The following is a 15,338-nucleotide window of genomic DNA, read 5'->3' on the forward strand; positions in this document are numbered from 1 at the left end:
ATTTGCCTAACCAACTTGTTTCCTAGAAGAATTGCTTATGATCTCTTTGTATTCTCTTAAGATCTCAAGAGTTTAAAAAAAAAAAATTATTTATTTAAGGGCAGGAGTCTCTTTAGATGATAAAGGAGCCTAGAAACAGGTCAGAAAAGACTTATTAAGGCACTGGCAAAAATCCTTCATTGAGTACTTTGCAAAATGAATTAAGAAATCTGCCATGTTCTTCTGAAAGACTCAGATACAACCCCCCCCCCCAATTGGTATTGAGTGGTATAAAATTTGTTTAAATTGTTTTCCACATTATACTGAGGAACTACAACTATGGCAGAATACCTGTGTTGTTGATTCTATGACATCTGAGAATGTTATTAACCATTCAAATGCTTTACAAGAGGCTGAAGGCAAAGAATCTCTCACTGTCTGTGCCTTTTATTAGCATGAAATCTACCTCCTAGAAATTGTGATAATATCACAATTCCCTCAGTAGAGGGAAACGTGGAGATGTTATTTCTATACTCCTTATGATATTCAGTTGACACAGCTATATAAGAGCATATATCCAGATATGTGGAAATTTAGGCAGACCACTTGACAACTTAACCTTGATGTTATGCTCTTAGAGACTGTTGAGCATTCTAACAGATCCTAGAGTTTTTCTGAAAATCAGTACATTTCCCATGTAGTTCATTACTTTGCAGCTATTTAGGAGCCAAGCCATTGATCTTAAGAAGAAGAACAACAAAAAAATCACATGCCCAGCATAATTACATAAATCAGCAGGTAGCTAAATTTAGGGAACAGAAAACTAGGCCAATCTCAGTGATTAGCCAGAACTGGCAAAGTCTAACAGGCTGAAATGATGGTTTTAAATTTCTTTAATTAAAATGCTCTGATTATAGATCACCTTAAAAGGTTATCTGGTGGAGTTCCCGTTATGGCTCAGTGGTAATGAACCCAACTAGTAACTATGGGGACCTGGATTCAATCCCTTGCCTCGATCAGTGGATTGAGGATCTGGCCTGGGCCGTAAACTGAGGTGTACGATGCAGACACGGCTCGGTCCCTGAGTTGCTGTGGCTGTAGTGTAGGCTGGCAGATGCAGCTCCGATTCAACCCCCCTAGCCTGGGAACTTCTATACGCTGTGGGTGAGGCCCTAAAAAAGCAGGAAAAAAAAAAAAACAAAAAAAAAAACACCTGGTTTCTCAAAAATTGAGATTTTCTTTTTTCCTCTTAAATTCTACTGAGAACTACCTTGGTAATATGATAAATAACTGCCACTTTTATCTACTCTAACAGCAAGCCCTCAAAGGATTCCTGCCTTCCCTTTTAACCATAAAAAACAAGGAGTTCCCACAGTGGCTCAGCAGAAACAAATCCGACTAGGAACCATGAGGCTGTGGGTTCGATCCCTGGCCTCGCTCAGTGGGTTAAAGATCCAGCGTTGCTGTGAGCTGTGGTGTAGGTCGAAGACGCGGCTGGAATCTAGCATTGGTGTGGCTGTGCTGTAGGCCAGCAGCTGTAGCTCCAATTAGACCCCTAGCCTGGGAACCTCCATATGCAGCAGATGTGGCCCTAAAAAGCAAAGCAAAACAAAACATAAAAAAAGCCCAATAAAAAACACTTATAAAATTTACTGTAAAGTTCTTAATTAAACAAAGGTAATATTAAGCCATAAAATCTGCCCATATGACATCAAGGAATGGGAAGTAATAAAGATTTGTTTCTAGATAACACCTTCTGAAGAAAAGCAAAGTTCACAACTTATAAAGTAGTAAAGTGTTAATTGTATATGCACAGTAGCTGATGTCAAGAATATGTGAATACTTGCACTGAAACTGTCAGATAAGTGAGATTACAGGTCCGCTGGGAAAAAGAGACATTTAGAATTGGATTTTCTTGGACTATTCTAGGCAGCATCCAAAAAACATGATCTTTTTTTTTTTTTTTGGTCTTTTGTCTTTTTAGGATTGCACCGGGGGCATATGGAGGTTCCCAGGCTAGGGGTCCAATTGGAGCTGCTGCTGCCAGCCTACACCATGGCCATAGCAACACCATTTCCGAGCCGCGTCTGCAACCTACACCACAGCCCACAGCAATGCCGGATCCTTAACCCACTGAGCGAGGCAAGGATGGAACCCGCAACCTCATGGCTCCTAGCCGGATTCATTTCCCCTGTGCCACGACGGGAACACCCGAAAAACATGATCTCAAGCAGCTTCTGCTCCTGAAGCCTGCCCCTCTTCCTTTACCAAACATTCAATACCCCCTCTACTTCAAAAGGATCTTTTAAGTAGCTTAGGCCCAAATACTAGGTAAACAGCAATTAGGAATTAAAGAAGAGAGTTCACCTGGAGGAAGAAACAACCAGGCACTAGCAAACACTTGAACTGAGCAAATGATATCTGCACAACAAATTTGGCTCTCAGTTTTCTGGAAGCCAAGATTAAGAAACAAGTTGGGTTACACATCATTTGTTTTCTGATGAAAGCTTGCAAATTTATCTTCGGAGATAGTTTTCCTGGAACTAAACAAGAAGAACCATTTATCAGGAAGGTCCTTGTGAAAGAATGGTGACCAATAGCAGTCTCTCCACTAGCAACCATGGCCTTGCTAAAGATACAAATACAGTTCAAATGAATGCTTTTAGTGACCCACTGCAGAAGCAGGAACTGAAGGAAGTGGATGAGAGCTCCCGTGTCCCAGGCCTTTGCCCTTTAGCACCACTACTTCTCTCCCCATCCTGCCTCCTCTAGCTGCTCAGGGAATTCCTAGCCTTCCTCTAAAGTTGCAAGAAGGCTGAGACTACTTCCACTTGCTACCACCACGAGTATGTTTGGAAAAAAAAGCATCAGGAAAAGATGTTTTAAAAATAATACCATCAGGGAGTTGCTGCTGTGGCGTCAAGAATCTGAATGCAAAGGCTCAGGTTGCTGCAGAGGTGCAGGTTTGCTCACAGCATAGTGGGTTAAAGGGTTTGCAGCTGGGGCTCAGATTCAGTTCCTGGACTGAGAACTTCCATATGCCACAGGTGTGGCCATAAAATGAAAATAATAATAACAACAACAACAATAATATCCACCCAGATCCTGGTTTCTAATACCACTCTCCAATAAAAGGAACCAGGGCTCCTTGGAGAAAGGGCTGATCCTAGGACTGGGGCAAGAAATATACAAGATGAGCCTGGAGCACCTTGTAGTATGAGACAGTAGTGCTGAAAAACAAAACAAGACAAAAAATAAGAATGGGTTATGTCAAAGGGACACAGGAGCCAAGTGAAAGAGCTCCAAAGAGGCAAAGCTGAAACAATTTGAACAATGAATTAAAGTAGTACTGGATTATAATCCAAAGTATAAAATAAATACCCACAAGTCCATACCGGTATAAATAATTAAACAAACGGGGGCAAAGAGACAAATCTCTTATGCAGAAGGCTCTCAAGTAATTTATGCAGAAGTAGCAGCCTCAAGGAGGTCAAGAATTAACTCCCCACGCCTTAAATGTGGGCTGTACAGAGTGATTTCCTTCCAAAGTACTCAACATAGAAAGAGGGAAAAAAGTACTTTACAGTGAAGAAACCTGATAAACACTACCTCAGCCCGATGACCAAGGTCAATGCAAGTGCTAATTCATGCTGTCAGTATGCTCCTTTGGCATGGTATGATGAAAATGACACTTGGAGTTCCTGTCGCGATGCAGTGGTTAACGAATCCAACTAGGAACCATGAGTGTGCAGGTTCAATCCCTGGCCTTGCTCAGTGGGTTAAGGATCTGGCATTGCCGTGAGCTGTGGTGTAGGTCACAGACTTGGCTCGGATCCCATGTTGCCGTGGCTGTGGTGTGGGCTGGTGGCTACAGCTCCAATTAGACCCCTAGCCTGGGAACCTCCAGACGCTGCGGGTGCGGCCGTAGACAAGGCAAAAAGATAAAAAAAAAAAAAAAAAAAAAGGAAACAACACTTTACCTCTGTAGTCTTTTTTGCCAAAACCCATAATCCCCATCGGATCATGGAAAACATCAGACAAATCCCAACAGAAAGGCAGCCTACAAAATACTTGACCAGTTCTCCTCAAAACTCAAACGGTTCTCAAAAATAGGGAAAGTGTCACACTGGTTCACTCATGGTGACGAATGTGCCACAGAGATGTAAGATGTTAACAACAGGGGAATGATGTGGGCTATATGGGAACTGTACTATCTTTACTACTTTTCTGTATATCTAAAACTGTTCTAAAATAAAAACTTTATTTAAAAAACACTATGCAGATGGATAAAGTCAAACGTACACACAACCCTCCAGATCCTCAAGAAATGTACAGTCATCAAAGCCAAGCAAGCAAATAAGCATTTTTACACACTTTCCATGTTGTAAATACAAATAGTTAATTTGGACAAGTCTATAGCTAGGCCTATAAAAGGAGAGATTACCCACGAGGGAGGTGGCACGTCTGTGTCTTTCTACAGGCACAGGTCTCACAGTGCTTTTACTTGCTGTATCAGCTCCATACCCCACCAGTGCAATGTGATAAAAACCGAGAGCCAAATCCACATCTTTCCAGGTGTGCCACCACAGCAGCAGTGGTCAATCAGCCTGGGGCTTTGGTGCAGTTGGTGAAACTCTGAAGAAGTAATTTCCTTCAAATAGGCTCCTACCTGCACTCCATCCTCCTCAGGTTTATGATCAGTCTGTGGTATAACACTGAGTATACAATGTGCACATATTATTTTAAGGACAACCATCAACTATGTAGTTCCTGAATGACTAACTCAGGAATTAAGACAGAGCAAGTCTGTCGCAGAAGCTCTATACACTGAATAAAAATAACCCAACAGAAACACCTATCATTTTCTCCATGTGAGAGACAGTACAGCATACTCGTGAGACTGAAGGCTCTAGAGTCAGACCTCTAGCTGGAAAGCCCTGGTAATGTTCCTTAACCTCTCTGTGCCCCATATGTAAAGTAAGGACCAGAGTATGTACTTCATGAGGTTGATTCGAGGATTGAATTTAACATAAGCAAAGCGCCTGGAACAGGGTTTGGCATCTGGCAAGCCCTCAGTAAGTGTTACGATCACTGCTGTTGTTACTGCTAGCATTGCTGTTGTCATAACTGCTTGTTAGTGGTAACTCAGAACTCCGGAACATTTAGTCACTAAGCATACCTCCAATCTAAAAGCGCTAAAGGATGGCAAACTAGATAAAGCAGTCTACGCTAACTAAACCCACGGATGACAAGGGCCTAAATGATTCCTGCATGCAAAAGGAAAAGACAGATAAGCCTCAAGGAAGCAGCCGTAGGATTCAGAAACAGAGGGATACAGAATGCCTCACAAAGCAGGCATCCAATGAATTGTTTTAACTGCTAACAGGGGGTAGTAAGAAATACGAGGTGACTTTAGCATGTCCTGCATGGGTTTTACTTCATAAGTAATAAACTACATGAAAGACCCAACAACATTAGGTGTGGGAGGTGGGAAAAGAAAAAAGAAGACTGTGGGTGCACATAGAATGATCATGGTTGCAGGTATCTACACTTCTTAGGTAAGAGTTCACAATGAATCTTAAGCTGTGAGGTCTACTACTCTAAGACTAAAAAAAAAAAGAACTCCAAATCACTGAAGATGCTGTAGTTTTAGACTAGAATAATAGTATTGGAAATTCCTTTTTTTTTTTTTTGCTTTTTATCTTTTAGGGTCACATCCATGGCATATGGAGGTTCCCGGGCTAGAGGTCGAATTGGAGCTACACCTGCCGGCCAACACCACAGCCACAGTAACGCCAGATCCAAGCCTCGTCTGTGACCTACACCACAGTTCATGGCCACATTGGATCCTTAACCCACCGAGTGAGGCCAGGGATGGAACCGGTGTTCTCATAGATACTAGTCAGATTCGTTTCTCTGAGCCATGACGGGAACTCCTGGAAATACTTTCAAAAGGCTACCACAAGCCCCCACTGTCCTCAGACATGAAGAACATGGACAACTCTGATAGCCTAGAAGCTACATTTAATCGCCATAAAACAAATTTACCCTGATCTTTCAAACAAGAGCCAAGTACTGAGTCTACCAATGGCACCCCTGGAATCAGGGAATTATATCTAGATTTCACCCAGAACGAAGTCAAACTCAGAAAAGCCCTAAGCAGCAATTAGCAACACTAAATTCTTTCAAATTTCCAACATAATTCAGCAATGGCATAGCATAGCACAGAAGTCCTGATTAAGGAGGCTTGTAGAAATGTTGAAAACCAGACATGGAAAATTTCCAGGCACTGGTATGATAATGGATAGATGCTCTCTTCCTGCTTCTATCAGCATTTACTACATTAACTCGACAAAGCCAATGCGTCACACTTGACTGGGGGGCAAGAGTGAGGGAATTTCGGCGGGGGGGGGAGGTGAGGAGGAGAAAGCTGGAGAAAGAGAGGGAGGAAGGGAGGGGAATGAGAAGGAAAGACCAGTTGCTGCTCTAACAATACTACTGCGGGGGTGAAGCCAGATCAAATGTTTTTTTTCATACTGTTCCAAAGTTATTTACGGTAAAAAACCTCCAGCGTGACCCTTTTAGACACAAACAAAGCCTTGTTCTTTCTTAACAACTAGTCCCTTGATTTCCCACACGTTGTGTTGAACAATGAGGTTGGGGGCACAGGATAAAGCAGATGACATCAACCTCCCTCAAGTCGTAGGCTTGTTTGGGAGCCCAAATTCTGGTCTGTGGCCAGCTGGCTGATTACACAGAGGGCTCTACTGTCCAGGCAGCCAGGCTGCATATGTACATGGGGGCCAGGGCTCACAATCAACCACCAGTCAGCAAATCACACAGGAAACAGCACAGAAGTCACTGTACCCCACTAGACTACCTTCATAAATCTGTCCCCTTTTCCTAGAAACTAGACTCAGTCTTCAGAAGTCATCATAAAAATATGGTATAACAATTTCAAATTCTAAGCAGCCCTGTTCTCTAGATCAGCTGAAAATAGAGAAGGCTGTGGACAACTGCTGAACAAGAGAGATTTAAATAAAGTAACATACTGTTTAACTTTTCTGGAGAAGGAAACATATGGTCAGGTTTTAATTTAAAGCTAGAAATTTGTATACAATACAAAAATAAACCAGATGTTAGTATTATTAAATTTCCATGTATCCAACCATTAGTATATTATTAAATCATCAGTACATTAGATGTGTTAAACCACCTATTTACTGACCTGTTTCTAACCCACTGGACAAGAGTCCACATCAAATGTAAATTTGAAAATGGGATATTTTTCTTAATAGAAAAAGATCAGCCCTCAATACACCAACAGCAATCATGAGCTAAGTATAAGAGCTCCAAACAAAATTGATCGAAACTATAGTGTGCACGCATGTGTACACACACACACACAATCTTTTAATATAGCTTTTAGTGGGGAAAAAAAATATAAGCCAATGGTTTCCCAACTGCCAAAATATTTCTTGATGATTTTGAGGCTTAACACGTGATAGGCCTATGACTCAAGGCTGAACTCTTCAAATGATCTGTTTGGCTTTCTCATCTGTAAGCTAGCTGGGAAACACAGGGACCATAACTGAGTGTAATATCCAAATAACAAATAATCCCATTTAGCAAAATGAATTATTAATTAGCAATAGCACTCTTGCAAAATGACAATGAAAAAAAAGTTAAACCAATTAGATGATTTCATTACCATCAGACTTTTCTTTTCTTTCTGGGGATGATAATGGCATCTCCTCACAACTGCTTTTTTTCTTTCTGTAATATTTCCAAAAGCTAAATCATCCTTAGCAATATCTCATCCCCCAAAATTAATTCATCCTCCAATTTTCACTATTAACAAGCATTCTAAATAATAAATGGTACTGGAGTCCATTAAACTATTATGGTATCATCTAGTCTTTATAAAAATGTGGTTTTTCACAGATTCTGAGTCCCTACAACAGGCTTTTATTATAGGCCTAAAGTAATGAGGAAACATCTATATTCACTATGGATGATTAATTGATATGCCCTGCTTCAATTCTGTGCAGCAGTCTTTTTTCTTTTTTCAGGCCTGCACCTATGGCATATGGAAGTTCCCAGGCTAGGGGTCCAACCAGAGCAGCAGTTGCCAGCCTACAACGCAACCACAGCAACCCAGAATCTGAGCCTCGTCTGTGACCTACACCACAGCTCGTGGCAACACTGGATCCCCCACCCACTGAGCAAGGCCAGGGACTGAACCGGCATCCACATGGATACCAGTCAGATTCATTACCGCTGAGCCGAAACAGGAACTCCATAAAATATAGGACATTCTTTAAGGACTACCGACCAACAATACAATTGGAGGCATATAAAAAAGGGGGAGGAGGGAAAGAATGGACTGCTCTAGATTATAAAGAGACTTGAGAGATGCAACTTAATTTTAAATAGATATTTTTGAGACAAGTGGAGAAATCTGAATATGAAGTGGGTATCATTAGATGACATTAAGGAATTACTGCTAATTTTTCGAGGTATGATTATAGCCACAGAACACTGTGATTAAATTCACATTTTTAAAAGAAAGTCAGGCTGAAGTATGCAGGACTGAAATACCATGACATCTAGGATTTACTTTAAAACCAAATGAGAAGAAAGAGGCAGTTAAGATGAAATAAGTGTGGCAAGATTCTAAAAACCAGGAGCTTTCACATCAAAATCAGGATTTCTGGGAGTTCCCAGTGTGGCTCAGTAGAAACAAATCTGACTAGTATTGGTGAGGACCCAAGTTCGATCCCTGGCCTCTCTCAGTGGGTTAAGGATTCAGTGTTGCTGTGAGCTGTGCTGTAGGTCCCAGACATGGCTCAGATCTGATGTTGCTGTGGCTGTGGTGTAGGCCAGCAGCTGCAGCTCTGATTCAACCCCTAGCCTGGGAACTTCCATATGCTGCGGTGTGGCCCTGAAAAGACAAAAACAAACAAACAAAAAACAGGATTTCTGGTTTTTTGAAAAATCAGATATGGCAACAAGGCCCACATAAAGAGATGAGTACTAACTACTTCAAATTGAGTTTTCACAACTTCCAATTATCCCCCATTTATCATCACTGCTGTCTGTCTGTCTTTCTCTCTCTCTCTCTTCTTTTTAGAGCTGTATGCACGGCATATGCCAAGTTCCCAGGCTAGGGGTCAAATCTGAGCTAGAGCTGCCAACCTACACCACAGCTCACGGCAATGCCAGATCCATAACTCACTGAGCAAGGCCAGGGACTGAACCTGAGTCCTCATGGATACTAGTCAGGTTTGTTAACCGCTGAGCCAAGAAGAGAACTCCCACTCCTGCTGTTTTTCTTATAGCTGGCCCAAATCATTCATTTATGTTACCGACTTAGCATTTGAGTTAAGGCCCCAGGAGTAGTCCAATTAAGCTGGTTGGTAGCAGAAGAAAAGAGCAGACATAACTGATGGCAAAATGCCTGCAATGCAGGTGCACAGACTTCTGCTGCTTAAGTCCTTCAGCAGCCTCGGATACAGACGTAACACCCATAAGACCATGCTACACTATGTGCTCCCTGTATTAAGAGCTTCCTGGAAGCAAGGTGGTATGTTTGACATTCTGAAAAATATGAACATGAATAAAATTCTTGCCCTCAGGATACTAATGGTCTAATAAGGAAGACAAGATACAAGTAATTACAATTTAAGATGAAAATATGTTGAGTTTAGGGTACTGTTCAGGATGGCGCATATGTAAAATGCAAAGCGGGGAGCGGCAAAGCAGTTACAGTTTCAGGAACAGATAATGAGCACTACAGAGTATACCGGGAAATCTATTTATTTTTTTTTTTTTGCTTTTTATTTAGGGCCACATCTGTGGCATATGGAGGTTCTCAGGCTAGGGATCAAATAACATATGCTGCTGGCCTATGCCACAGCCACAACAATGGATCTGAGCCACGTCTGCAACCTACACCACAGCTCACAGCAATCCTGGATCCCCAACCCACTGAGTGAGGCCAAGGATCGAACCTGCATCCTCATGGATACTAGTGGATTGTTTCCACTGCGCCACAACGGGAACTCCTATTGAGAAATTTAAACTTTACCAGATAAGGAATAGTGAGCCTCTGGAAGGTTTTAAAATGTAAGTACAAATCAGAGGGGGCAACACGAGAGATGAGAATAAAGTCTCTTTCACTGCTAAAATTCTCTGATCCTATGCACTACATACATAGAATCGAGCCAGAAGCGTGATCCCCAAATTGTTGCACCTAAGCCTCTAAAATCACGCCATCATGGTTTTCTTGGCTAGACAGAAATAAAAGCCTCAGTCATTATGCAACAGTCCTATAATTTTTCATCTCTCAAAGTTTAAGTAAGAAATTGCATCTATTATGACTATTGCATTCCAATACCTTAAGCTTTTTTTTTTTTAGCTTCTTAGGGCTGCACCTGCTGCATATGGAGGTTCCCAAGCTAGGGGTCTAATTGGAGCCACAGCTGCCGGCCTAAGCCACATCAAATCCGAGCCACATCTGCGACCTATACCATCGCTCACAGCAACTCCAGATCCTTAACCCACTGAGCAAGGCCAGGTATCGAACCACAACCTCATGGTTCCTAGTCAGATTCATTTCCGTTGCGCCACGATGGGAATTCCTCCAATACTTTAAGCTTATGTACTTAAAGCTCTATTAAAACGTAAAAATGTTTCTTCCTATTTAGTTCAAGACCCGTACTGTTAAAAACAAACAAAAAAAAACCCCATATGGGGTTCCCTTGTGGCACAGCTGGTTAAGGATCCAGCTGTTGTCACTACAGTGGCTCTGTTACAGCTTTGTCTGGAGGGTTTGATCCCTGGCCCAGAAACTTCCACATGCCCCAGCAGGCCAAACAAACAAAACCCCCACATGCTTACTGCAAATGAATAAAACCACCTAAAACAAAACCCAATCTTAAGAGATATCAAATCATGTTAAGGTTTCAAAGAGGAGGCCTGGTCATTCTAACTGCAATATGGGACCAAAGTGACATAATTGGTAATAGCTGTCCAAGAGTATAGTTAAAATTTACACAAAACTTGGCCAAGTCCAGATTCTGGGGTACGGGAAAGAAAAGTACAAGAGACTGAGACCATTTCGTGACCAATAATGGACTTGAATCAATCACAGGAATTACAAATAAAAGGCAAGGAGAGTCTAAGATTGCAGCACTTTTCCGTCACTTTACTCAACTCCTAAACTAAGAATCACCAGTTTGTTCTCCAACTTCTGAGCCTCAATTGTGTAAAATGAGGTCAATAGTACCTACTACACAGGGTAATGTACGAACTAAATGTATGTACAGTACAGAACCTGACACACGGCTAATGCTCAAGAAATAACAGCTTTTACTATTCACAGCTCGCTTAAATGCTTCCATTATTTTCCTGCAGGTATCAATGTGTCTTAGGATGCTGGTCCCCACAAACACTCGGCATCCATAGATTTCTTTGGAGAACCAAGTTACAGTTCAAGGTACTTAAGACCAAAACAGGTATAGGGCCACGACAACGACCCAAAGTCGAAGCCACTGCAGCTCAACTGTCACCACATCCGCCAAGGCCTGGCGGCCCTTCAATGGGTTCCCGGCTTTGGCGCCCAGCCCCGCCCAGCGAACGCCAACGAGGAGGATGAGGGGGCGGTCTCGGCGGCTCGCCCCGAGCGCTCGGGGAGGCCAGGCCGCCCTCCAGACCTCAATCTGCAAGACTCCCCAGGTTCTCCGCCACCGCGCCGACGCCTGTGGTGTATCCTCCCCGCCCCTCGCCCCCGACGGTCGCACCTTGAGGTGGGTGCGCGGGCCGCCAGCGCCCCCAGACTGGTCGGTGATCTCGTACGCGCCCGTCACCAGCAGGTCCTTGTGGATCTCCTCGCGGAGGCACTTGCGGGAATTAACGGGCAGATGGAAGGAGATCGTGAGGACGGAGCTGGGGCCGAGCAGGAATAAAAGCAGCAACGCTAGCGGGCAAGGGCCACGCAGGGCTTGTGGATCAGACAAGCCAGACATGGTGCCGGAGACTGTTCACCACCGTGGGCCTGTATCGCGCCGGAACCGGGAGGGCCCACGTAACTCACCTCTGACCTTTCAATACTGCCGGCGCCATTTTGGAGGCTGGCAAATAGATTAAAAATGTACAGTAAGTCTTTTAAAGGGAAGTGGGGATATGATAACATATCGTACTCACAGATTAACGTGGTTAAATGAGATTTCCCAGACGTTTCCCCGAAAAGTTTCGTTTTTGTTAAGCTCAGTCAGCCATAGCAAGTATGGGCAGCCCTGGAAGTAATTCTCCTTTAAATTCCGGAAGTAGTGCCCTGAAGTTTTAATGGTCTGTGATACCATAGCAACTAAGCCCCAATAGGAAACAGCCACAATGCCAATTGCTGGGCCCGCCTTCCGACCTCCGGAGAGCACCCGGAGGGGGCGGAGATGCAGGCAGAGTAGGTGCCGTCCCAGTGACGTGGTGACCGTTGGGACTTTGAGCGCTCGAGAGGAAGACCTCAAGAGGCCGAGGAAAATTTGCAATCTGGCTATTAAGCGAGCAGGAGCCAGAACCTCAGAGAAGGAGTAGAGGTCGCCTGGTGAATGTGAGCTGGAACCGTCCAGTTCATGCCCCTGAGCTGGGGTATTTGGGCTGGAGTAACTGATTTCTGAATATGCATCTTATGTAACAGACATTAAGCACCTACTATGCTAGGTGGTATTCAAACTAAATTTGGATTCTGTATTTAAATTGAATAAAACACGCTTTTAGTCCAGTGTTGGAGATGGACCTAATGTGTTTTACCAGATAAGCATTGTCCAGGGAAGCCAAGTATTGATGTGTTTTAAATGTTTAAAACACTTTAGGGATCAAATTGGCAAGTCCGTAGTAAGGAAACCTACATGGTAATCATGCATGCTTTTGTTTAACAAATATTTATTGACTACCTACTATGTGCCAGACACTATCCCATGCATGCCTACTGACATGTTTATTGAGTCAACAAACCATTAGGGGGATGCTATAAAATATTCAGAGCTGAAGAAAGTAGGAAGTTGAAAAAGTACTCATCAGCCTATGTTTAGAATTATCTACTTTGATTCATGTTTATTGAGCATCTACAGAAATACCAAGAAGATGGACTGTATGCTTTTAACAAATTAAACAGTTGTTCTGTGTTTATAACTCCTTTCAGACTATTTCCTGGAACTGAAATCCCACAAACAAAACAAGAACAAACAAAAGAGCTGTAAAGCATTTTAAAATTTGACAAATGTCATATAATAATTATTTTATGAGGTGTCCACTTAGGAACATTTAGTTTGACTATTTTATCCCTCATCTAAGATACCGATGGTAATTTATTCAGAACACCCTGGTAATTTGCATTGGCCATTAGCTTTTTCCCTGGGGAGGGTGGGGGGAGGATCAATACCAAGCAGTTATCTAATTCCCTGTTTACTCTCAGTCCTGAGGCTTTGCCGACCATCAGCAAGAGATTTGCAAACCCATGAAATACCTGTGTGGTTTTTACCTTTAAATTACTTTTTTTTTTTTTTTTTTTTTTAGGGCCACACCCAGGGCATATGGAAGTTCCCAGGCTACGGGTGAATTGGAGCTACAGCTGTTGGCTTACGCCACAGCCACAGCAACGCCAGATCCAGATCCGAGGCAACCTACACCACAGCTCAGGGCAACATTGGATCCTTAACCCACTGAGCAAGGCCAGAGATCCAACACGCATCCTCGTGGATTCTAGTCAGGTTTGTTTACCATTGAGCCACGAGGGGAACTCCTAAATTTCTATTTTATATTTAAATGACAGCTTATATGTTTTAAAATATTTTCACATATATTAGTTATCTCATTTGGCATTTTCAAAAACCATGTGATGTAGGCTGGGCAAATCTGTTCATTTTACAGATGAGGAGAAGTTCTGAGAGGCCAAAGAACTTTCATACCCAAAGTCCCATAGTTTAAAAGTGACAAAGTCGGTCTAAGGGCCTGAGCCTTCTTCAGAAAGGCACTATTATTTTATAAGTGAAGAAACAGAAAAATTGAGTTACTTTCCTAAATTACAGCTCTCAGGTCCTGATCCTGTGTCCTCACTTACCCTGGCCTGCAGCTCTTTCCTTTCCCCCTTCCTTCCTTCTGTTTTTCTTCTTAGTACTCACCACTGTCTAAGCCTCATGCATTTTACTTACACACTTATTAATCTGTCTCCCTGACTGGGATTTCTTTTTTGTGAGGGACAGGGATTTTTGTCTGTTTTGTTCACTGCTTTATCTTCTAAATCTAAAATAGTGCCTGGTGCTTAGAAGGCACAATAAATAATGGTTCAATGAATGCAAGAATAATTCCTTAGCTCCTAACAAAGTCTAATAGTAAAATTCTTCTGTTATTCCTTTGCTGTTTTCACACAAATTTATTTAACCCACAATGTATCCAAAGTGTAGGTACTATTTCATTTTCACCAACAATATGCAAATCTTTATTTTTTGTCTTTTTAGGGCTGCATCCATGGCATATGGAGGTACCCAGGCTAGGGGTCCAATTGGAGCTGTAGCCACCGGCTTAAACCACAGCTCACGGCAACGCCGGATCCTTAACTCACTGAGTGAGGCCAGGTATTGAACCCACATCCTCATGGATACTAGTGGTGTTCGTTAACTGCTGAGCCACGATGGGAATGCCACAAATCTTTTTTTTAAATTGAAAAATGGGAGTTCCTGTTGCAGCGCAGCCGAAACAAATCCGACTAGGAAATATGAGGTTGCAGGTTCCATCCCTAGCCTCGCTCAGTGGGTTCAATGAGCAGTGAGCTGTGGTGTAGGTAGCAGACATGTCTCAGATCTAGCGTTGCTGTGGCTTTGGCATAGGCCGGTGGCTACAGCTCCGATTAGACCCCTAGCCTGGGAAGCTCCATATACCGAGAGTGCGGCCCTAAAAGGACAAAGGGCAGAAAAAAAAAAAAAAAATTGAAAAGTGTGTCCTTATTTCTATATAAGGACATACACATACAAAAATCTCCCCTCTAGGTTGTAGTACTAGAGGGCAGAGTAGATCCTAGCAACTAGAATTTTTCCTGTCTTTTTAGGGCCACACTCATGGAAGTTTCCAGGCCAGAGGTTGAATTGGAGCTGCAGCCACCGGCCTACACCGCAGTCCCAGCAACACTAGATCCGAGCCGTGTCTGTGACCTACACCACAGCTCACAGCATCACTGGATCCTTAACCCACTGAGCAAGGCCAGGGATCAAACCTGTGTCCTCATGGATACTCATCAGATTCATTTCCCAGGAACTCCCAAAATAGAATTCTTAAACTCTGCATCTGCATTAAACAAGGTACCA

At 42.8% G+C, this 15,338-nt stretch overlaps 1 protein-coding gene across 1 annotated transcript in view; it reads right to left on the minus strand.

Moving 5' to 3' along the window:
- TMED10 (transmembrane p24 trafficking protein 10) overlaps positions 1-12,089 on the minus strand; it is a 35,251-nt gene extending 23,162 nt beyond the window's left edge. The window contains exon 1 of the mRNA XM_001926711.5: positions 11,784-12,089. Coding sequence (XP_001926746.1) covers positions 11,784-12,008 — 225 coding nt within the window. The 5' untranslated portion in view covers positions 12,009-12,089. The remainder of the gene's footprint in view (positions 1-11,783) is intronic.

The sequence above is a fragment of the Sus scrofa genome, chromosome 7 (genome assembly GCF_000003025.6).
Source record: "Sus scrofa isolate TJ Tabasco breed Duroc chromosome 7, Sscrofa11.1, whole genome shotgun sequence".
Taxonomy (NCBI): domain Eukaryota; kingdom Metazoa; phylum Chordata; class Mammalia; order Artiodactyla; family Suidae; genus Sus; species Sus scrofa.